General features: G+C 44.6%; 1 protein-coding gene across 3 annotated transcripts in view; it reads left to right on the top strand.

Annotated features, from left to right (window-relative positions):
* Positions 1–19,383, top strand: part of PLXNC1 (plexin C1) — a 140,508-nt gene that overhangs the window by 36,952 nt on the left and 84,173 nt on the right. For all 3 annotated transcript variants that reach the window (XM_067697555.1, XM_067697556.1, XM_067697554.1), the window contains exon 5: positions 17,395–17,509. In XM_067697555.1, coding sequence (XP_067553656.1) covers positions 17,395–17,509 — 115 coding nt within the window. The remainder of the gene's footprint in view (positions 1–17,394; positions 17,510–19,383) is intronic.

A 19,383-nucleotide genomic window follows, 5' to 3' on the forward strand; every position in this document is an offset into this window, starting at 1 on the left:
GGGAGTGCAGGGGATGGGGCCAGGCTTGGAAAGAAGGGAAGAAGATTCATCCCGAAGAGGCAGCAAGAGACAAGGAGGACCACTGTGATGAGGGAGAGGAAACAGCCAGCCCTTGGTGGGCTGCAGGGAAGCAGGGTCCTCGGGGAGAGAGCGTGGTAAGCAAGTCCAGCAAGATGGTGAAGGGAACAACTGGAGAAGTTGAAGACATCAGGACTGTTATTGATGATGGGCTGTGATAAAGGGATCCAGCCTTCTGGAAAAGCCTGCTCACGGCTTCCGCTGCTTCTGCTCTTGTCCCCTCACCCCCGCCCCAAGAGGAGTGGTCTTGTAAAAATCTAAACCGGATCATTTTACTCCCCAGCTTAAAAACCTCCACTGGCCTCCGTCGCAGAATTCAGTCTGACTCCCTTGCTCCCAGGGCCTGAATACAGGGCTTCCCAGAATCGGGTCCTTGGTTATTCTCAGACCTCTCACGCCACCCTCTCCTTCGTTCACTCGACCCCAGCCACACGGGCTTTCTTTCTGACTTAAGAATATGGCAGGCTTTTTCCTGCCTCAGGGACTTTTCACCTGCTGTTTCCTCAGTCTAGAAAATTCTTCCCCAAATGCTTCCACGGCTGGCTCTTTCTTGCTCATCAGGTCCCAGCATACATGTCTCCCTGCAATGACCCAGTCTGAAGTAGCCTCACCTCAGTCACAGTGACGTCACTGTTTATAGGCTTCCTGGCCCCATCACTATTTGAAATGATCTTCTTTCTCTGCCTCTTCCTTTATTAAAATGTAAGTTGCATGGGAACCTCGTCTTGTTCATGACTGTATCCCCAGAATGTAGAATGGTACGTGGTGTATAGTAGGTGCTTAAAAAATATATGTTAAATGAATGGAGTACACTGAGTGATTGGGAATCTCTACCAATGGCAGGCCGAGACGTGTGCATTAAGTATGTTAAAACATTCCGGATTTGTGGACTGATGGCCCTTCCCAGCCACGTCAGATCACTTGGTTTCAAACTGGCTTGGTTCTGACCTGAGATGAAATAAAACTAAGCCTCAGATCCGTGACTCATGTTAAGCTGTTAGTACCATTCAAAATTAGGAATTCTAAAGGGGGTTGTTTTCTTATAACTGTAGAGCATCCCACTGTGTTTATTGTAAGTGTCACAGATTTATTTAGAAAAATAATTTACGTTCTCTGTTGAGAAGGTTGGGCTTTATTTCATACACGTCTAGAAAGTGGATTTGTTGAGGTTGGGGGGGGGGTGCAAGAAAATGATCTTAACTCTCTTTTGATCGGACGTTAAGAATAGGCATCCAGTATAAGCAGACAAAAAGCAATTAGATAAACAATGAGCTCTAAAAAGTCTAGTATTTTATTGTTGGAACCGCAAATCCAACCTATGCTGAATTTGTCTGTGTGGGTGGAAAGTGAATTTTTGCAGGCTGAATATCTTGGGTTTGGAAGCAGCTTCTCAGTTTCTCCCATATTGCAAAGCACAGCACATGTGTTTAGTTATGGATTTCCACAAAACTGGCAATCCGGAACCAATGAGCGGGTGAGGTTCCAAAAGTTCATTTGCAAGTTTGTTTGGCACTCGGAATGCATTTTCCCGTAGAAACAATGTCATAAATTAAGGACTGATTCCCAAGTCAGCCCACAAAATTCAGTTTATCTAATTTCAACAAACATTTATTGAATCTCTACCAAGAACCCAAGAACCCAACGTGGGAAGTGAGATAACTAGGTGATACTGAGAGAAATCAGATGCCGTTCTCGGCCTTAAGGAATTCACATGCCAGCTAGGGAGACGGAGACGTCCATGGCCAACGTTCATTCATTCAGTCATACATCCCATCGACAGATATTTACTGAGCGCCTACTGTGTGCTTGGGATACTGTTCTTTCTTGCCCGCATGGAGCTTGCAGTCTAGTGAGGGATAGAGACAGTGTTGGTAGTCAGGTTTCTGCTCCAGTAATACTGTGTTAACAAACAGATTGTTAGTGACTTAGAAGACCAAAAATTTGTTTTTCTTGATCGTGGGTCAGCTTCAGCAGTGGCTGCAGGTGGAGGGTTTGATTCAGGTCTCCTTCACATGTCTCTCATCCTGCACATACTCTCCTCAAGGCAGGCAGCAGAAGCACAAGAGCCCAAGCTAAACTCTGCAGCACATTCAGAGCCTCCGCTCATGCCGTGTTTGCTGATATTCCATTGGCAAGCAAGCCACACAGCCAAGCCCAGCATCAGCGGGGTAGCGAAACATACGCTGCCTGCTCTAGTGGCCAAGGGTATGGGTGTGTTATTCCAGTACAGGAGAGATTGCAGAACTGGGAACAATAATCCGGTCTACCCTAAAAAGTTAAGGAGCTACCAATCTACTAATAAGTAAATAGAGAATAATAGGGTTAGCACAGAGGACGTGGAGGATTCCACGGGGACACATTAAAAAAAAAACAAACAAACATCTAACCACCAAATAGCAAGTGTTGGCGAGGGCGTGGAGAAAAGGGAACCTAGTGCACTGTTGGTGGGAATGGACGTTCGTGCAGCCGCTATGGAGAACACTTTGGAGGTTCCTCAAAAAACTAAAAATAGAACCACCAGGTGATCCAGCAATTTCACTTCTAAGTATTTTTCTGAAGAAGATGAAACACTAGTTCAAAAAGATACATTCATCCCTATGTCCACTGCAGCAGTATTCACAATAGACAAGATATGGAAGCAGCCTAAGTGTCCGTCGATAGACGAATGGATAAAGAAGATGTGGTGTATATATGCACAGTGGAATACTACTCAGCCGTTAAAAAAATGAAATCTTGCCATTTGCAGCAACATGCATGGACCTAGAGGGCATTATGCTAAGTGAAATAAGTCAAAGAAAGACAAATATTGTATGATTTCACTTGTATGTGGAATCTAAAAAACAAAACAGATGAACAAAAATAACAAAACAGAAACAGAGTCGTAGGTACAGAAACAGGTGGTGGCCCAGGAGGAAGGGGTTAGGGGGATGAGTGAACTTGGTGAGGGAGATTAAGAGGTACAAACTTCCAGTACAAAAAAATTAGTCATGGGAATGAAACGTACAGCATGGAGAATATAGTCAATAATATGGTAATAACTTTGTATGGCAATGGATGGTAACTAGACTTGTCGTGGTGATTATTTTGTGACGTATAGAAATAACCAAATGCGCCTGGGGCTAACATAGTGTTATAGGTCAGTTATACTTCAGTTACAAAGACAACAACAGGTACAGTGAAAATGAATCAATCAAAGAAAAGTAACCTAAACTTAAGGTCAGAGAAGGCTTCCTGGAGGAAGGGATGTCTAAGCTGAGCCTGAAGTGTGAGCAGATATCATCCAGGTAAAGAGGAAGCGGGGGAAGCTGAGGGAACAGACGGTGCCAAGGCTGGAAGCTGGAGGAGCGCCCGGCCTAATGGACAGTAGGGGAAGCGTGCGGTCTAAAGAGCGTTGGTTAATGAGGGTGGCCTGGTAGGCAGGGGCAGGGGAGGAGGGGTCTTAAAACCCACGTTAAAGCATTTGAATTTCGTTGGAAAGACTTTGGGAAGCCATCCCAGGGTTTCAGTCAGAAGACAGACTAGATCATTTGTGTGTTTCAGAACAAGCATTCTGGTGCAAGGTAGACTACAGATGACACCGCTGGAAGCCAGCAGGTCCCTTAGAAGGTGGTTGTAAACCAGGAAGAGATTGGGGTATGGATAGTGGGTATGGAAAGAAGTAGGTGGACTTAAGAGCTATTTGGAAGATAGAATTGACAGGACTTAGGGATTAATTGGATCCCCCCTTGAGTCTGACACACTAAAAATAGGGCCATAAAATGAAAAATACAATATCAAAGTGGCCACCGTTTTTCTGGAAGATGTATTCTTTCTCCCTCGATCTGAGTCCTCACAAAGAAAGTAAAGAAATGATACCAAACATACACTGGATTCCTACTGTGTTCCAGGCCTTGTACGAGGCACTAGGTTGGAGCCCAAAGCATGGGTACCCAAGTCAGATGGAGAAGGACTCCCAAGAGATGTGGAGCTGAGTCTCATAGGTGCAGGAGCTTTGCTGTTGAGATGATAGGGCAAAGAGTGTGGGTATCTGCCTTGTGTACCAGAGGGACAGAGGTGTCATTGACCGAGCCGGAATGTCGGAGAACTAGCCAGTTTGGGGTGCCCAGTGATGCAGGGGGATGACTTCCACACTGGCAGCAGGAAGAACGCAGACCTGGAGCCAGTGTGTGGTGTTGAATCCAGGCTTCTTTGTGACCTGCAAGTTTCTTACCTTCCCTGTGCCAGATCTCCTCTTCTGTAAAGCAGGGCTAGTAACGGTGCCTCCCTTGCAGGGTTGCTGAGAGAATTAAACCGGATGATGTGCATAAAGTCCTAGGCACAGTGCCTGTTCATAGCAAGCACTCAAGTCATGTTAGCTACTACTATGGCGGAAGCCCAGAGGAAGGAGCCGTTGGTTGTAACCTAGGTTGGGAAAGGCTTCAGAGAGGAGGTGGCATTAAAATTGGGTCCTGGGGAAGAGGAAAAAAATGGGTCTTGAGGCCTGAGTAGACGTTCCCTGAGGGAAGGAGCGGGTGAGAGGTAGTTCAGGGAGCGGAACCAGCACAATAAAGAGATCATTTTATTCTATTGTTTTGGCCATGCGACCTGTGGGATCTTAGCTCTCTGACCAGGGATCGAACCCGCACCCCCTCTAGTGGAAGCACAGAGTCTTAACCACTGGACCACCAGGGAAGTCACTACAATAAGAGATCTTTTAGGGGATGGCAAATTGAATCATGTTACCCCAGCGCTGGCTCTGGAAGCAAGGAAGTAGATGGGAGGGACCACGATGGGAAGGGCTCTGAGTTTGGACTCTATTAGTTGGTGCTGGGAACTTATTAAAGGGTTTTCAACAGAGGACTGGCACGATAATATTTGTGTTTTTAAAAGATGATCCTGATGGCATTGTATATAGAACATGAAGTGCGTTAACCCAAGCATTAATTGTACCACACTTGCCACTCCTACCCCCTCTAGGGTCACTGTCTTCTAGTATTATTTTATAAAGACTGAGTTGATCTCACGTCTCTTCCTGAGTCATCTACTTAGCGGCTGTTTCTCCAAATTTCACATACCTCTCCACTTCTCCCACCACCACCATGGGCTCCACTTGCGGTCCCAATCACGTAATGGAACCAGGGCTGGGTCCTCTTCAGAAAATGGGCCACATAGGAGAGGCCACACTCATCTTTATTGTCCATCCCAGAATGCCCCACCCTGCCCAGGATGTGTTCAGGGCGGGGACAAAGGCCCCAGGTGTGCGAATTATAAGGTATCTGTGCGCTTCCCTCACTTGTTTGTATAAATTTAACATTTACTCATATCCTTCTGCATGCTTCCACGTTTACAGTTAGAAGACTTCCAAGCAGCCCCTGGTAGCAGTTTTTAGGTTTTCATCTGCTGGCTGGCTGTTCAACACGTGACCCTGTGAACGAGGTCATTTCTCAACCTGGTCTGACAACAGACTTTCTGAAAGCGTTGGGGTAGCAGAAGGGGATTTGAACACTGGAGAGAAAAACTAAAATCTGCCTGCTAAACATATTCATCCTCAATACCCCAGAGTAATAAGCAAAAAGAATTCAATGATTTGCTTATGGACAAACCCAGTTCCTTGCATTGCTCTCCTGTCTTGAGGTCTGTCTTCCCTCTCTCTCCCAAGAGACATTCCTTCCTCAAGCCTCCCCAGGGCCAATCAACCACCCTAAGGCCTATGAGCTGCTATTGCCTGAAAACTTGACCAAGACAACGCCTGGTGCATGGTAACCCATCGCCACATTCTTCTGAAACCTGAGTTACTCTGGTTCAGTCTGCCATCGTGAGACGCGGGCACTATGTAGCAGAGAAGGCCCCTGAGGGCTTTTCAGTAGAGGAATCCATCAGAATGTGGCCACTTATCCTTCAGAAAGCTATTGCAGGGCCCCTTCTCCAGGAAGCCTGCCTTGAGTCCAGGCCCAGCCAGGAGGCAGGGTCACCATGCATGGAGGAGAATATGCTTATCACACATCAGATGCTGTGCCCTGAATGTTCCATGCATGTTCCGTTTAGTCCTCCTGGTACCTTGTGAAGAAAGTACTATTACAATTCCCACTTTTGAGAAGAGAAAACAGCCTTAGGTTTCTATATTCATTTCCTACTGCTGCGGTAGCAAATCACCACAACCTTGCTGGCCGAAAACAACATACATTTATTATCTTGCAGTTCTGGAGGTCAGAAGTCCGTGGTGGGTTTCATCTTGGGCTAAAACCAAGGTGTAGAAAGGTCTTCGTTCCTTCTGGAGGCTGTTAGGGAGAATCCGTTTCCTTGTCTTTTCTAGTATCTGGAGGCAGCCTACGTTCCTTGGCTTGTGGCCTCTTCTTGCATCTTCAAAGCCAGCATTCTAGCCTCTTCAGATCTTTCTGGCTCTGAATTCTGTTTCCGTCATCACATCTCTTTTGCTGACTCTGACCCACCTGCCTCCTCTCATGCAGCCTCTTGTGATTACTTTGAGCCCACTCGGATAATCCAAGATAATCTCCCCATTTTGAGATCCTTAATCACGTCTTTGAAGTCCTTCTTGCCATGTAAGGTAACAAGTCCCAGAGATTAGGACATAGACATCGTTGGGGGCCATTAATCTGCTTACTACAGGTTGTGTAAGTAGTGGAACCAGGATTCAAATCTAGGCTCAGCTCTAACTCCCAAGCCAGTACCTTTCCCTACCACTATAGTGAAAGGGAGGAGAAACAAAGGAGACATTATCCCTCATGGTGGTGGGAGGAGAGGGCAGAGCCTGGTCCAAATGGACCCACCATGGATGACTGGTTTAAATATGGAACTCCGGGCCAACCTGAGTTATAGAAACCCTTCCAGCTTGAAAGTTTAAGCATCCATGCATTCACTTAACAGATCTTTATTGAGTACCTAGTGTGTGTCAGACACGGTTCTAAGCACCAGGATTCTCTAGCAGTGAACAGCTCAGCCCCAAATCTTTGCCCTCATGGGGGTCCTTCTAGTGAGCCGTGTTAGTTTCCTAGAGCGGCCATAGCAAGTGGTCACCAACTCAGTGGTTTCAAACAATGCAGATTTATTCTCTCACAGTTCTGGAGGCTGGAAATCCAAAATCAAGCTGTTAGCAGGGCCACTTTCCCTCTGAAGGCTCGAGGGCTGAAACCTTCCTCTCCTCTTCCAGCTCCTGGTGGCTCCTGGTGTTTCTTGCCTCTGGCAGCATATCTCCAACCTCTGCCTCCATCTTTATGTGGCCTTAAATGTCCTTCTCCTCTCTCTTGGCAGAACACTAGTCATTGAACACCTTAAATCCAGGACGATTTCATCTTGAGATCCTTAACTCGTTACATCTGCAAAGGCCCTGTTTCCAAATAAGGTCACATTCTGAGGTTCCGGGTGGATGTGAATTGTGGGGACCACATTATTCGACCCACTACGTGAGGGGGGATGGACAGTGTGAAAATAAAGAAGAAAATAGCATGTCAGATGGAATCACTGTTAGGAAGAAAAATAAAGCAAGGAGAGGGTAGGGCATGCTGACTGGAGGCAGGGGAGGTTAGTTTCAACCAGAGGATCCTGGAAAGCCTCATGGAGAAGGGGACAGCTGAGCAAAGACCCAAAGGAGCACACTCCACTTTGGGGATGGCCCCCTTCGTAGGCTATGACCTCATCTAGCCGAGTGGCTGGGAAGACAGTTTGAGGTGAAACATGGTTCTAATTCTGCATCTGTCCCTCCTTTCCTTCCAATCCGGGATGTGTCCTCGTGCCTGAAGTCTGTGCAGTGACACTCCTTTATGGTCCAGTGCAGCTCTAATGGCAGCGATCATCATCATAATGGGGTTTTGGGGTGGCCCCACCTCCTTGTGTGAGGACCCCATTGTGCCAACTAATTGTGTAGAAGCAAGTGGGACAGCTGTCTGTGGGGTGGAAGCAGTGGGGAGCAGAGAGGAATATGTTATTCGGGCCTGGGGGCATCACTGAATTACCCTGGCAGAGGCCAAACCCGGGCATCTGGGTTACCGAAGATGCTGAAAGGGATTTGGGGGCCTTCTCACGCTGGGAGGGGCGGGTCTTGGGTGGACATGAATCCCCTGGGTTCTTCATCATCTTTGCCAGCTGTTAGAAGAGCTGGGAGTATTTCAAAGCAGAAGGTGAAGAGGGGTTGAAACTATGAAGGTGCCCAGCTCTTTGCGCCTGGACAGCTGACAGTGGCTGGCACGGGGGGAACGCTTACCGTACTCAGAAGCCAGTTTTGTTTTTGGTCCAACCTCAGCCTCCAAACTACTTATCTTCGCATCTCTTTAATTGATGTAGCCTGACTCAAGCAGGTACCGTTAGGAACACCCCTTTTAGTAAATATATGTTTTAATGGAATAGATTTTTTGTTTTGAAATGACCTTATCTCAGGCAGCAAGCAATTCTGTAAGTATGTATCAATTGGCTTTTAAAAATTCTTCAAATGTTTTCACTTGTCTTGGTGACCTAGTACTTGTCCTGTTCCCAGCAACTCCTCCACATTCAAACAGATGTTCATATCTTCATTGGAAGCCTTCCTGCCAGTCTTTTGTGTTTTTGCTCTTGTGATGTTTTGTAACATTTGGGCACTTGTATCCCGCTCTATGGAGAATGGACCATTTCTGAAATGCCCCATGTGGGATTCAGTATTGCTCTCTGGAAGATGGGGTTGTTACCGCTGCCAGCTGTTTACTGGTGGGGAAACTGAGATCCTAAGAGGCTAAGGAATGTGTTCCCTGTTACAGAACAAATGTGTGGGAGAGCAGTTTGGAACCCAGATCTTCCTGACTCAAGAGGCATCATTTTCCCATCTTTATTTCCTTGCTACCTGTTTTTTACGAATGCCTCCCTTAAATTCTTCAGTTCAGGGTTTGCATTTGGAAATTAAATCACCAACTTTTAGTGCACTCATCACCCACCAAAGAACCACATGGGGTGAAGGCCACAGCTCCCTTTTGTGTGAGTGTTTCAGTCTGCAGATGTGTTTTACGTGTGCTAAATAGCTCCAAGTTTCAAGACAAAGGTTGGTTTTCCACCACGCCAGTTAACTGGCCAGCCCAGTGAACAAAAATCAATGAAACAACTTAATGCTGGTATCATGGAGACATAGACAAGAATTTAGTCACTTGAAAATTTAATTCTTAATCCAATTTAGCTAACGCTTGTTGAATACCAGGCCAGATACTAGCCCCTGGGGAAACAAAAATGAATGAGGCTCTGCCTTGGAGAAGCTCACAGGTTAGTGTGGGAAGCAGGCACTGACCAAATAATTTCAATACGCCATGGGAGGTGCTCTCATAGCTGGGGCTCAAGGCATAGGGAGACCCGAAGAACCCTTGGGAGGAGGAGGGTTGTGATTAAGAAACTTCCAAGGGGCTTCCCTGGTGGCGCAGTGGTTAAGAATCCGCCTGCCAATGCAGGGTACATGGGTTTGAGCCCTGGTCCGGGAAGATCCCACATGCCGCGGAGCAGCTAAGCCCGTGCACCACAACTACTGAGCCTGCGAGCCACAACTACTGAGCCCGCGAGCCACAAAGCCTGCACACGTAGCCCATGCTCTGCGACAAGAGAAGCCACCGCAATGAGGAGACTGCACACTGCAACGAAGAGTAGCCCCCACTCGCCTCAACTAGAGAAAGCCTGTGTGCAGCAACAAAGACCCAACACAGCCAAAAATAAATAAAAATAAAATAAATAAATTTATTTTTTAAAAAAAGGAACTTCCAAGAAGCCGTGAGCTGTGTCTGCCTCCTTACATGGAAAAGGCAGGATGATTGTTGACCTGGTGTACGTGAGCAATGCAGAAGGCAGTCTGGTTACCCCTATTGCCCGGATCCCTCTTGCATCTCTATGATTTTGTGTGTGTGTTTGGCTTATGTCATCCAAACCTTTTACCTAAATTCTGTTTCACTTGCCTGTGTAATAAATATAATAACAACGATTTACTGAGGCATTATTGGAAGCCTCAGTTAAATAGATGTACGTTTTTGAAACAGCTCCATGAGATAGAAACAATTATTATCTGCGTTTCTACAGTTGGAAAGCCGGAGACACAAGTGTGAGGGCATGTGATTTGCCCAAGGTCACTGGCTTGTAACTGGCAGACCCACTCTACTCTCCCCTTCCTTCACTGAAGTCTAGCCAGTCTGGTCTTTAATCAGTTCCTTGCAGAGACCAAGCTTTCAGTGAACTCAGGGTCTTGGCACATGCTGTTCCTTCTGCCTGGAATGCTGTTCCCACTACTCTTGATGTGGCTGGATTGTTTTCATCCTTGAAATCTGAGCTGAAATGCCATCTTTCTTGACCAGCCTATCTAAAGTAGTTCCTTCCTGCTATATTTTTGATTTCTGCAGAAGACTTACCTCAGTTTGAAACTATTTAAATTATTGTCTGCTTATTTGGTTTTTGTCTGTGTGCCTCAACAGAATATAAGCTCATTAAGAGGGGAGCTTTAACTGGCTTAGGTATTCATGTGTCCCCAGTGCCCAGTGTTTGATGTCTTGTGGGCACTCAGACAATATTTGTAGAAGGAATACTAGATATGGCACTAGGCCCTGGGGGTGCCAAGGTGAATAAGGTTAGCCTTTTCCTTGGGGATCTTATAGTCTGGTCAGAGAGACAGGCAATTAGCAACCAATGCATTGTGCTTTGTAACATTTGTAAGGTGCCCATGGGGACACAGAGGAGGGCACGACTGCTTTGCCTGGAGGCTGGGTAGATATGGAGGAGGTGACATTGAACTAGGAACACCATTTCACCAGTATTGCAGGCCCTGGGGCATTCTGCACATGCCAGGAAGAGCTGGGCAGTTTTCACTGCATGTGTTTATTAAGTAACTGCTCTCTGTGAGGCACCACGCACTAGATATTAGCGACCGTTGTATTTAGGAGCTTGTAGGCTAGAGAGACAGACTTATCAACCCATGATTGCCTGGGGATGAGTTTGGAGAGGAAAGCAGGAGCTCGATCATGGTATTGAGTACTGAGATGAGTGTGGAAATGTGTGTTCTAGGCCACCGGTCATGAAAGTGATGTAGGTAGAGGCGTTTGGTGTAAGTGAAAGGGTGCCACTGAGGGTTCCTAAGTAGGAAGTGGTGTGATCAGTTCTGTCCTTGAGAATACCTAGATGTTGTTGTGGAGGCTGACTGTAGGCAGGGAGGAGGGAGGCCCATCAGAAGGCTGCTGCAGGAGCCTAGGTGAGAAGTGATGGGTGAGGCGGACTGCAGGAGATAGTATAGAGAAATGCTTGGAATTAATAGGTCACAATCAACTGGTATGAGAGATGAGAAAAAAAGAGTAAAAAAAGGCCCGAAGTTTTCTAATTTGATCTTCCGTTTGGATTATTACTCATTAACTGAGATCAGGCAGTGTTTCCCAACGTGCATGGCTAGAACTTCTAATCCCTCAACAAAAACGTTGGAAGATGGTGCATCATCCGTTTCTGTCTTGGAAAGTTACAAAGCGCACAGGCATATTCAAGGCTCTGAGAAGTCCTGCAATAGAGAAGACCATTAATTTTATTTAGTGTTTCCCAAATTTCTTGACCCTCCTTTAACACTAACACCTAAAACAACCCGAAGGACACACTTTGAGAAATGCTGAGAAGTGGAATAAAACCTATATTTTCCCGTAAGGCCCAAGCTCTGGGAGGACATATTTACTTTTATCTTGGCATTCATGACATTGCTATGCCGGAAACCTTTGAACATTTTGAGGCATTGGCACAGTAGTAAGAGTATGGATACCAGTGCCAGACTGCTGAGATTCATAGCATGCTAACCTCTCCGTGCCTCAGTTTCCTTGTCTTTGAAATGGAGCCGATAACAATACCTACTCCCTGAGGTGGTTGTAGGATCAACGAGTTAAGTCCCGGAAAGTCTAGAAACAGTGCCTGGCCCCTGGGGAGGGCTCAGTGAGTGAGAGCCCTTATGAGGGGCATTACAGGGTAGGAGATGAGACCATGGACTCGGAAGCTGCACTGCCTGGTTTGGTATCTCAGCCGCTCTGCTTCCTAACTCTGTGACCTTGGGAAAACAATATGGAGGCTTCCGTGCCTCAGTTTCCCCCAGCTGTAAAGCAGGGAAATTTGTTGTACCTACTTCATAGCTTTGTGAAGAATAAGTGGATCAAATCATGTGAAAGAACGTCTCTTGGCAGGTGAGGTGTTTTCACTTAAAAAAAACAAATCTTCTAAATTGTCTCTGTTATTAGCATCATTTTCTTATGTAGATTGGATCTTCATCACTGGAGCTGAAATTCAGTTTTTCAGCTTTCCCGGCAAGTTATTTTGGTCTCGTATTTTGGCATCCCCCTTGGCTGACTCTGGAGGCCTGCAATTCAGAGTTTAGTTTTTCACAGTGACTTCCAATTCTCTTCTTTTCAGTCGAGATTGGTTTCTCCATCTTGTGGACTGACAGCATTAATGAAAGCCCCCTGATTCTGGGGACCACGTGGCCCTTCCTCTGGACTCCGTGCCTTTCTGAAAAATGCAGACAGCTGTTTCAAATCACTTAGCGGAAGACCTTTGCTCTTGTGGCAGAAATCTACCCACAGGATGGACACAGTCTCCTGTTTCCTGAGAGAGAGGCTGGATTGTTTCCTTGTTAAAAGTTTTCTGATATTGTATTGGTAGAGAATCTTTGGAACAGGTCACACCACTGCTCCCATTCAAGCCAATTACCAGATATTTAGTTATCAGTTTACTTCAGGGATTGTCTGCTCTTGGTGAACAATTAGATTAGAAGATGCTGATGAAATTCGAGCGGCAGGAAGTAGAAGTTACATGTCTGAGTTCAGAGTTTCTATTTCAAGTTGGAGTAAGTGCTAAATTCTTACCGAGAGATTTTAGCCTAATAGAGTCAGATTCTCAAGGTCCCCCAGCCCATCCCATGGGCATTTCACCTGCCTGGAAACTTCAGCTCATTTCCAGAGGTGGGTCTCCCTGTTCTTTATGTTGGCATGAAAACAATAATTTAAGCCATCCCCATTAAAAAAAAATAGAAATACTGTATAAATACAATACTGTAACAATAAATTTACAAGTCGATCCAGCTGGGCACTGTTCCCAGACTACCAGCTGAGCAGAAACACAAGTAAAGAAGAAAAACTGTTATACGATGCAAATGGCTTCAATCTCATTGTTTTCTGCTACTCTTATACTGCAGATAGATAGAACTGAAGTTACATTACAGATAAACAGGTTTTGTGGGCTAACCTGGAGACCAAATCACTGTTTATAACATTATTTCTGTGGGGAGAAAAGTATATTCCATATTACAAACAGATGGTTTGCAAGCAAATTTCTGGAACACAATAGATTTGTGAGTTGGGGCCTCCTGGAATTTTAACCTCTAGTTGGATGTTTTGTATTCAGGGCTAGTGATGTGTGAAAATTCAAGGCCTCTCAGGTTCCCCCCCCACCCCGCCCCTGTTTTCCTCCCGAATCCTTGCTTCCCCTCTTCGTCCTGGATGCGCTGTCTCACCTTCTCTTTTCATCTGTTCCTGGGGTCCTCATCTCTGTCGCCTCATCCTGGCACAGCCCCCTCTCCAACCACTGTTGGGGCCCCAGGAAGCCAGGAGGAACTCTACATGTCATGGTGTTTGTGCACCTTATTAAATGGCAGTTAGGGCTCACAGGAGGCCCTGCAGCCGAGGGGCCAAGCGTGGGGCTCTGAAACCAGACTTCAGCCACTTGGGGCTGTGCACCCTTGGCAAGTTATTGCACCTCTCTGAGCCTCCGTTTCACCCCTGTAGAATGAGGTGGTTGTGAGGACTAATGGGGGAAGACTAACTGTAAACACTCAGAACAGTGCCAGGCATGGGGCAGTGTTCCTTCCAGGCAGGTACATGGTGGAGTAGTTACTCAGGGACATCAGGGTTTAGACAGATTTCCACAAACTCAGGAAGCAAACCCATTGTATGCAAATGCTTTCTGAATTCCAAACAGCAAACTTAGAAACAAGTGTCTGGAATCTCCCTGTTCATGAGTCGGTGCCGGGGTAGGTTTTGAATGAACGTTACGAGTTAGGGGTCTGGGAGGGTTGGTCCACGTACTCGAATAGTGTGAGTGACAATCTCAAACTCTTATTATTTTGAATAGATTAAGCTCTACAGCAGATTTTATGAACAAGCCTGTTAAATAGTTTCATTCACTAAATTGCATCCACGGTTCTTTAACCTAGCAAAGGTTTTTTTAAATTAACTTTTGGGTTTGGGGATTTTTTTTTTTCTTCAGGCAGTTTTTTTCTTTGCATTTGAGCTGGCTGTTTCCTAATTTGCAAGTAGGCTAGTGTCTGCACATTGGCCTTATTTTGTAGGCAAGAGAGCTAGCTGGAAATAAGGACTAGAAAAATAAAATACTGGTTGGGAGGCGTAGGACTTTTGGAGAGGTCCTCCGTAGAGAGTGGGGCAATAGCATAAGATAAGAAAAGCAAACATATCTCTGCCATTTTTTTCCAGAATGCGCTCATTCTAATTTGAATCCCATTTTCCTCCTATCTGTGGCCTGAAGAAATTGTAATGAAGCCAGTTAAGAAATCAGCCTATTTGAGACGGCTTCATTGAGGATCCGCCTCACCGAGAGTCGAGTCTGACAATGAGATTTTAATTGTATTTGGGCAAAGGCTTAAGTGTCTATGCACTTGACCCTTGCTTTCGTGGATGTATAGGAATAAGAGTGATGGCTTTCAAAAGGGACCATTTCAAAGTAACTGGTTTTGTTTACTAAAACGTGGGAGCTGTAAGATCTGTTCCCCCTCCTGAAGAAATCTGTGTGGGTAACGTGCTGTCGTGAAGATTTTATAATCTGCCGTACTGGAGAAGTAATAAGATATTGTTGTTGGTTGACCATCTGGTTATTCATTCTTGGTGTCACAGTTTGCTTTTTTATTTTTATTTTTCAGCTGGTGAGAAGCAAGGAATGAGAGTTTAGAAATCTCAGAGGTGTTTTATAAACCAGGAATTTATGTTTAGTTGCTTAACATGGTTAAATTTTGTTTTCACCTTATACAAAATAGGAATTGAAAGGTCCATGTATATATATTTTTTCTTCTTTTTTTTTCCCCCAAAAAGACAAACTGAAAACCTCAACTTCTAATCTGTTGCCTCTCTGGCCCCAGATTCAAACTTTTAGCTTACATTAAAGATAGTCTCTTGACTGCAAGTATAAGTCAGACATAAATCATAAGGAAACTCTAGAAAGAAAAATCACCTACAGAAAGGACCTGTAGAGATTTCATGTTTCATCCATTCATTCAAAAATATTTATTGAAACCCTAGTATTTGCATACCATGCTGCCGGACACTGAAGGATTTATAGAAGAAATATTAAAGACACTTTCCTTTCCTTTGAGGATCTTACAGCTTACTTGGGGGGAAATGACACAGACATATGAAACAGTTAAGTTGTAATTCAAGGCAGCATATGATTAAATACCCAAATGTGTGGTGCTGACAAGAGATGCCATAGGAGGTCAGAAAAGGGACTGATAATTCAGTGGCACTACCGTTTTCTGCCTACAAATTGGCAAATTGTAGCACTATTTGTATGAAATATTTTACACTTGTTTTTTTGGCAGCCTTAGGCCTTGACTCCCAGGCAGTATTAAGAGCCTACAAAAATATTTGTACGCCAGTCACTCTAGAACTGACTTTTTTCTCTTTTTTTTTTTTTTTGCCTTTTTTTAGGCAGAGGAAGTGCCTTATACAAACCAGAATGCCTCTGAGAGGCAGGTAGTTTTTGACAGTCATCATCACTTCCAAATACAAAATAGGAAACCAACCTCATCATTCCGTGTTTCAATCCAGCCGTACGTGTACCTCCATCGCAAACTCTCCCTGATGTTGAAAAGGAGGTTTAATTTGAACTTAATGTCTGTGATGGACGAAGTAGTCATCAAGGGTCAGGTGAATTTATGGCTTTGGAGAATTGCTGATGAAAGTCCCCGCAGTCATGAGAAGGAGAAGGAGATGACACAGGTGGAGGAGAGTTTGGGCACAGATGTGCTCCCTGAAAACAGGGCTCCCCAGGATGGTAGAATATGATGACATGCTGAAAGTATTGCACTTGGGGGTGATGGTTAATGAAACTCGCTGGCTTCCTGTTCTATTTTTGTCATATTCAAATTAGCTCAGCGCTCAAAGATGAAGCCATGGGGCCTAAATTCTTAAGAATTAAAAAAAAGAGAGAGAAGAGGAAGAAGAAGAAATAAAATGCTTGTGAAGTCAAATGCACTGTTGGGGACCACACCTCACTCCACTCACATCCTTTCAGGGACTCCCCAGAGCTGAATGTGGTTATTATTTAGTTGCTTTTCAATCTCACATGATTCATGAATTTTCGGTTTTTTTAAAAACTTACTGTCACTAGTTCTCCTCCACCCCTTCGTTTTAACCTTGGGCCTCGAGGAGGCAGAGGTAACAGATGTTTTGTTCTTTTCCTTGATACCGTTCAGGGGATGTCTGTGGAGCCCAACACCGTTCGGAAATCACAGGGCCCTTGGTGTTCATTCTTCTTGTTAAGTTGGCGGCCCTGCTGGTGAGGCAAGAGTTTCCAAGTTCGCGTGACCTAGAGTGACAGAGACAGGCGTCAAGCAAAGCGGTGATCTCACCTTTCAGCTTATGATGGTGTTTATCAAAGTAGTTGGCCCTGAAAAAAAAAAAAAAAAAGTAGTTGGCCCTGACCCCAGCCTAACATTTATTTGGGGGCATCCTCTGAGCTGGCCGACTTGGCAAAGCGGCCCTGGCAAATGTTTTACCCAGTATCTTTTGATATAATTTGACATCTGTCGAAATAAATGTTATGTAGCAGATGGTTCTGGAATGTCTTATCAAATTCTTGGGAAGACTCTGCCCTTGCAATATGTTTATTTGATTATCATACTGCAAAGCACAAAATGGTCGCTTTCATTTTTTTTTAACAACAAAAAAAGTTACACAATGGGTTGATATTCTAGAAATGAATCGCAAACCTAAAATGTATACAATGTGTGAACCCTTTCTTGAGCTGTTCTGTACCAGGTTTTTCTAGAAGGGGGCTCTTTAATTGTAGGATGCAGGGGAAGCTGTGTTTTGGATGTATTTGGCAATGTTATCTTGAGAGAGATGGCTCAGGAGTCTAAGTTCAACATGTCCACATTTGTTCTCTGCTCTGAGACATGATGGAAAAAATGCTCTGCTGGTTTCCTGTTGCTTTTCATGGTTTTCGCATCGTGTTCTTATTCTTTCTTGAAATCAGTAATCCACTATATAAAGCCTGGCATTTTGAACCGAAGCCAAGTATGAGAAAGTTTTAACTGATGCATGTGTGCTGCTACCCCCCCTTTTTTTTCTTTTTTGATAGGTGTACTTTTAAAGAAGATTGTGTGCATTTAAAGAACTCAGAAAACTGGCTGGATATTTCATCTGGAGCTAAAAAGTGCCCTGAAATTTACCTATTTCGAAGCAGTAAAGATAAGGTAAGAGGAAAGATTTTTAACTGGTCTCTACTGTCTCATTTTACACAACTGACGCCAGCTTCCTTCTGTGTGTAAAATATCCATTAGTGATCAAATAAGCTTAGTTATGAGATCCTCATTGTCAAATTATCAAACTCATTTAGTTAACTGATACTTAGTGCCCACCAGATGCCATACACTCTGCAAGGTGATGGGGAGGTAGCAGAGAATAAGACACATCATGGGCCTGTCCTCATGGAGTTTGTCATCTTACACAGCTAAAGATGACCTTTATTTGTTGAAATTAAGGAAAAGATGGACTACTAATGTCTCAGAAAAATACATTGATAGGGACTTCCCTGGCAGTCCAGTGGTTAAGACTTTGCCTTCCAATGCAAGAGGTGCGGGTTGCAGTCCCTGGTCGGGGAGCTAAGATCCCACATGCCTCGTGGCCAAAAAACCAAAATGTAGAACAGAAGCAGTATTGTAACAAATTCAATAAAGACTTTTAAAAATGGTCCACATCAAAAAAAAAAAATCTTTAAAAAAAAACCCACATTGATTAAAAAAGAGAGGAAAAAAATAAGTTCAGATTCATGGTCAAGATTCCTTAAATGTGTCTTAAGTGTCGAATTTTGCTGTTTTATGGTTTCTTTTCCTGATGTGTTCAGACTTCTCTTGACAACTGTCTTATGTGCATGGCTTCAGGTGATGTTGATAGAGAGGGAGAGAAAGCAATGTGGGCAGTGAATATCCCAAGGGGGTGTTCCCTGGAAAGTCCATGGGCTCTTGCTATGGCAGTACCGCCATGGGCAGCACAGCAGCCCTGTCATTGGATGAGAGAAAGGTAGCAACGTGAGCATATTCAGGCATTTTCTGATTCACATACCAACTGCGCCCCATGGGAGAATGGAATTCCTGCCTTGCAGTCTCGGTGGCTGGAAGGAGACATTTTCTCCCTAATTACAGCTCTTGTATTATGGATAACTGTACAGAATCACCATCAGCAGCCTTGACCTGTCTGTCGAGCTCACTCTGTTTTATTTGAATGCCACATTAACAAGGAGATGGGTCACTTTCTCTTTCTCCTTACACTTTGCCATTTCAAATAGCAAGAACCGTACCACTTAAGATGATTTAACATTTAATAAAGGAGAGCCAGAGCATTTAATGAGGGATAAATAATAAAAAGAATCAAGCTTTCAGGTCATAACTGATCAGAACTCATGGATTTCAAGTTATCTGACTGTTGTCACTTTCTGTTGTCCTCGTGTGGGTGGCAGTGTGGAGGATGGGGGGGGGTGGGCAAAAAAAACCTGTCGAAGCCTTCATCCAAGCCTCCATCAGCCCTGCACCAGAATGAATAGATTCTGTGAAAAGGATGCTTACGCATCGAAGTATAGGTATGGCCAAACTTCTATTTCTCTTATCAGTCTGCAGAATAGCCGACTTTAGTGCTGATAGAGACTGGTAGAAAATACCATGATCATTGAATACACCCAGGACTCCGATGAGTTAAGATTACACAAAGCTTTTTTTCTTTTATCATTTTGAAAATGTTAAGGGTAGTACTTCGGCTCAGTGAGGTGAGGGAAAGTAACTTGTTCATTGACTGAAAAGTGCTGCTTGCACAATTTGCTGACCTATCTTTGGGTTCACTAGTATAAGTTAATCACCATTCACATCTAGTCTGGAACATTACAAAAGATGTTTACCACCCAGAGAACTATGGGTGCTTTCTTCCCCACCCCGAGTCCCACTGTGGTTTGCCCTAATCCCTCTAGAGTCTTCCCACAAAGCCTTTACCTCACTCTCTCCAGCTAACCACCACTCTCAAGGTAAAGGAGATACGAGTTTAGTAATTTGAGTAAAGCTATTCTTTGAACCCAACTTTG

The sequence above is a fragment of the Pseudorca crassidens genome, chromosome 11 (assembly GCF_039906515.1).
Source record: "Pseudorca crassidens isolate mPseCra1 chromosome 11, mPseCra1.hap1, whole genome shotgun sequence".
Lineage (NCBI taxonomy): Eukaryota > Metazoa > Chordata > Mammalia > Artiodactyla > Delphinidae > Pseudorca > Pseudorca crassidens.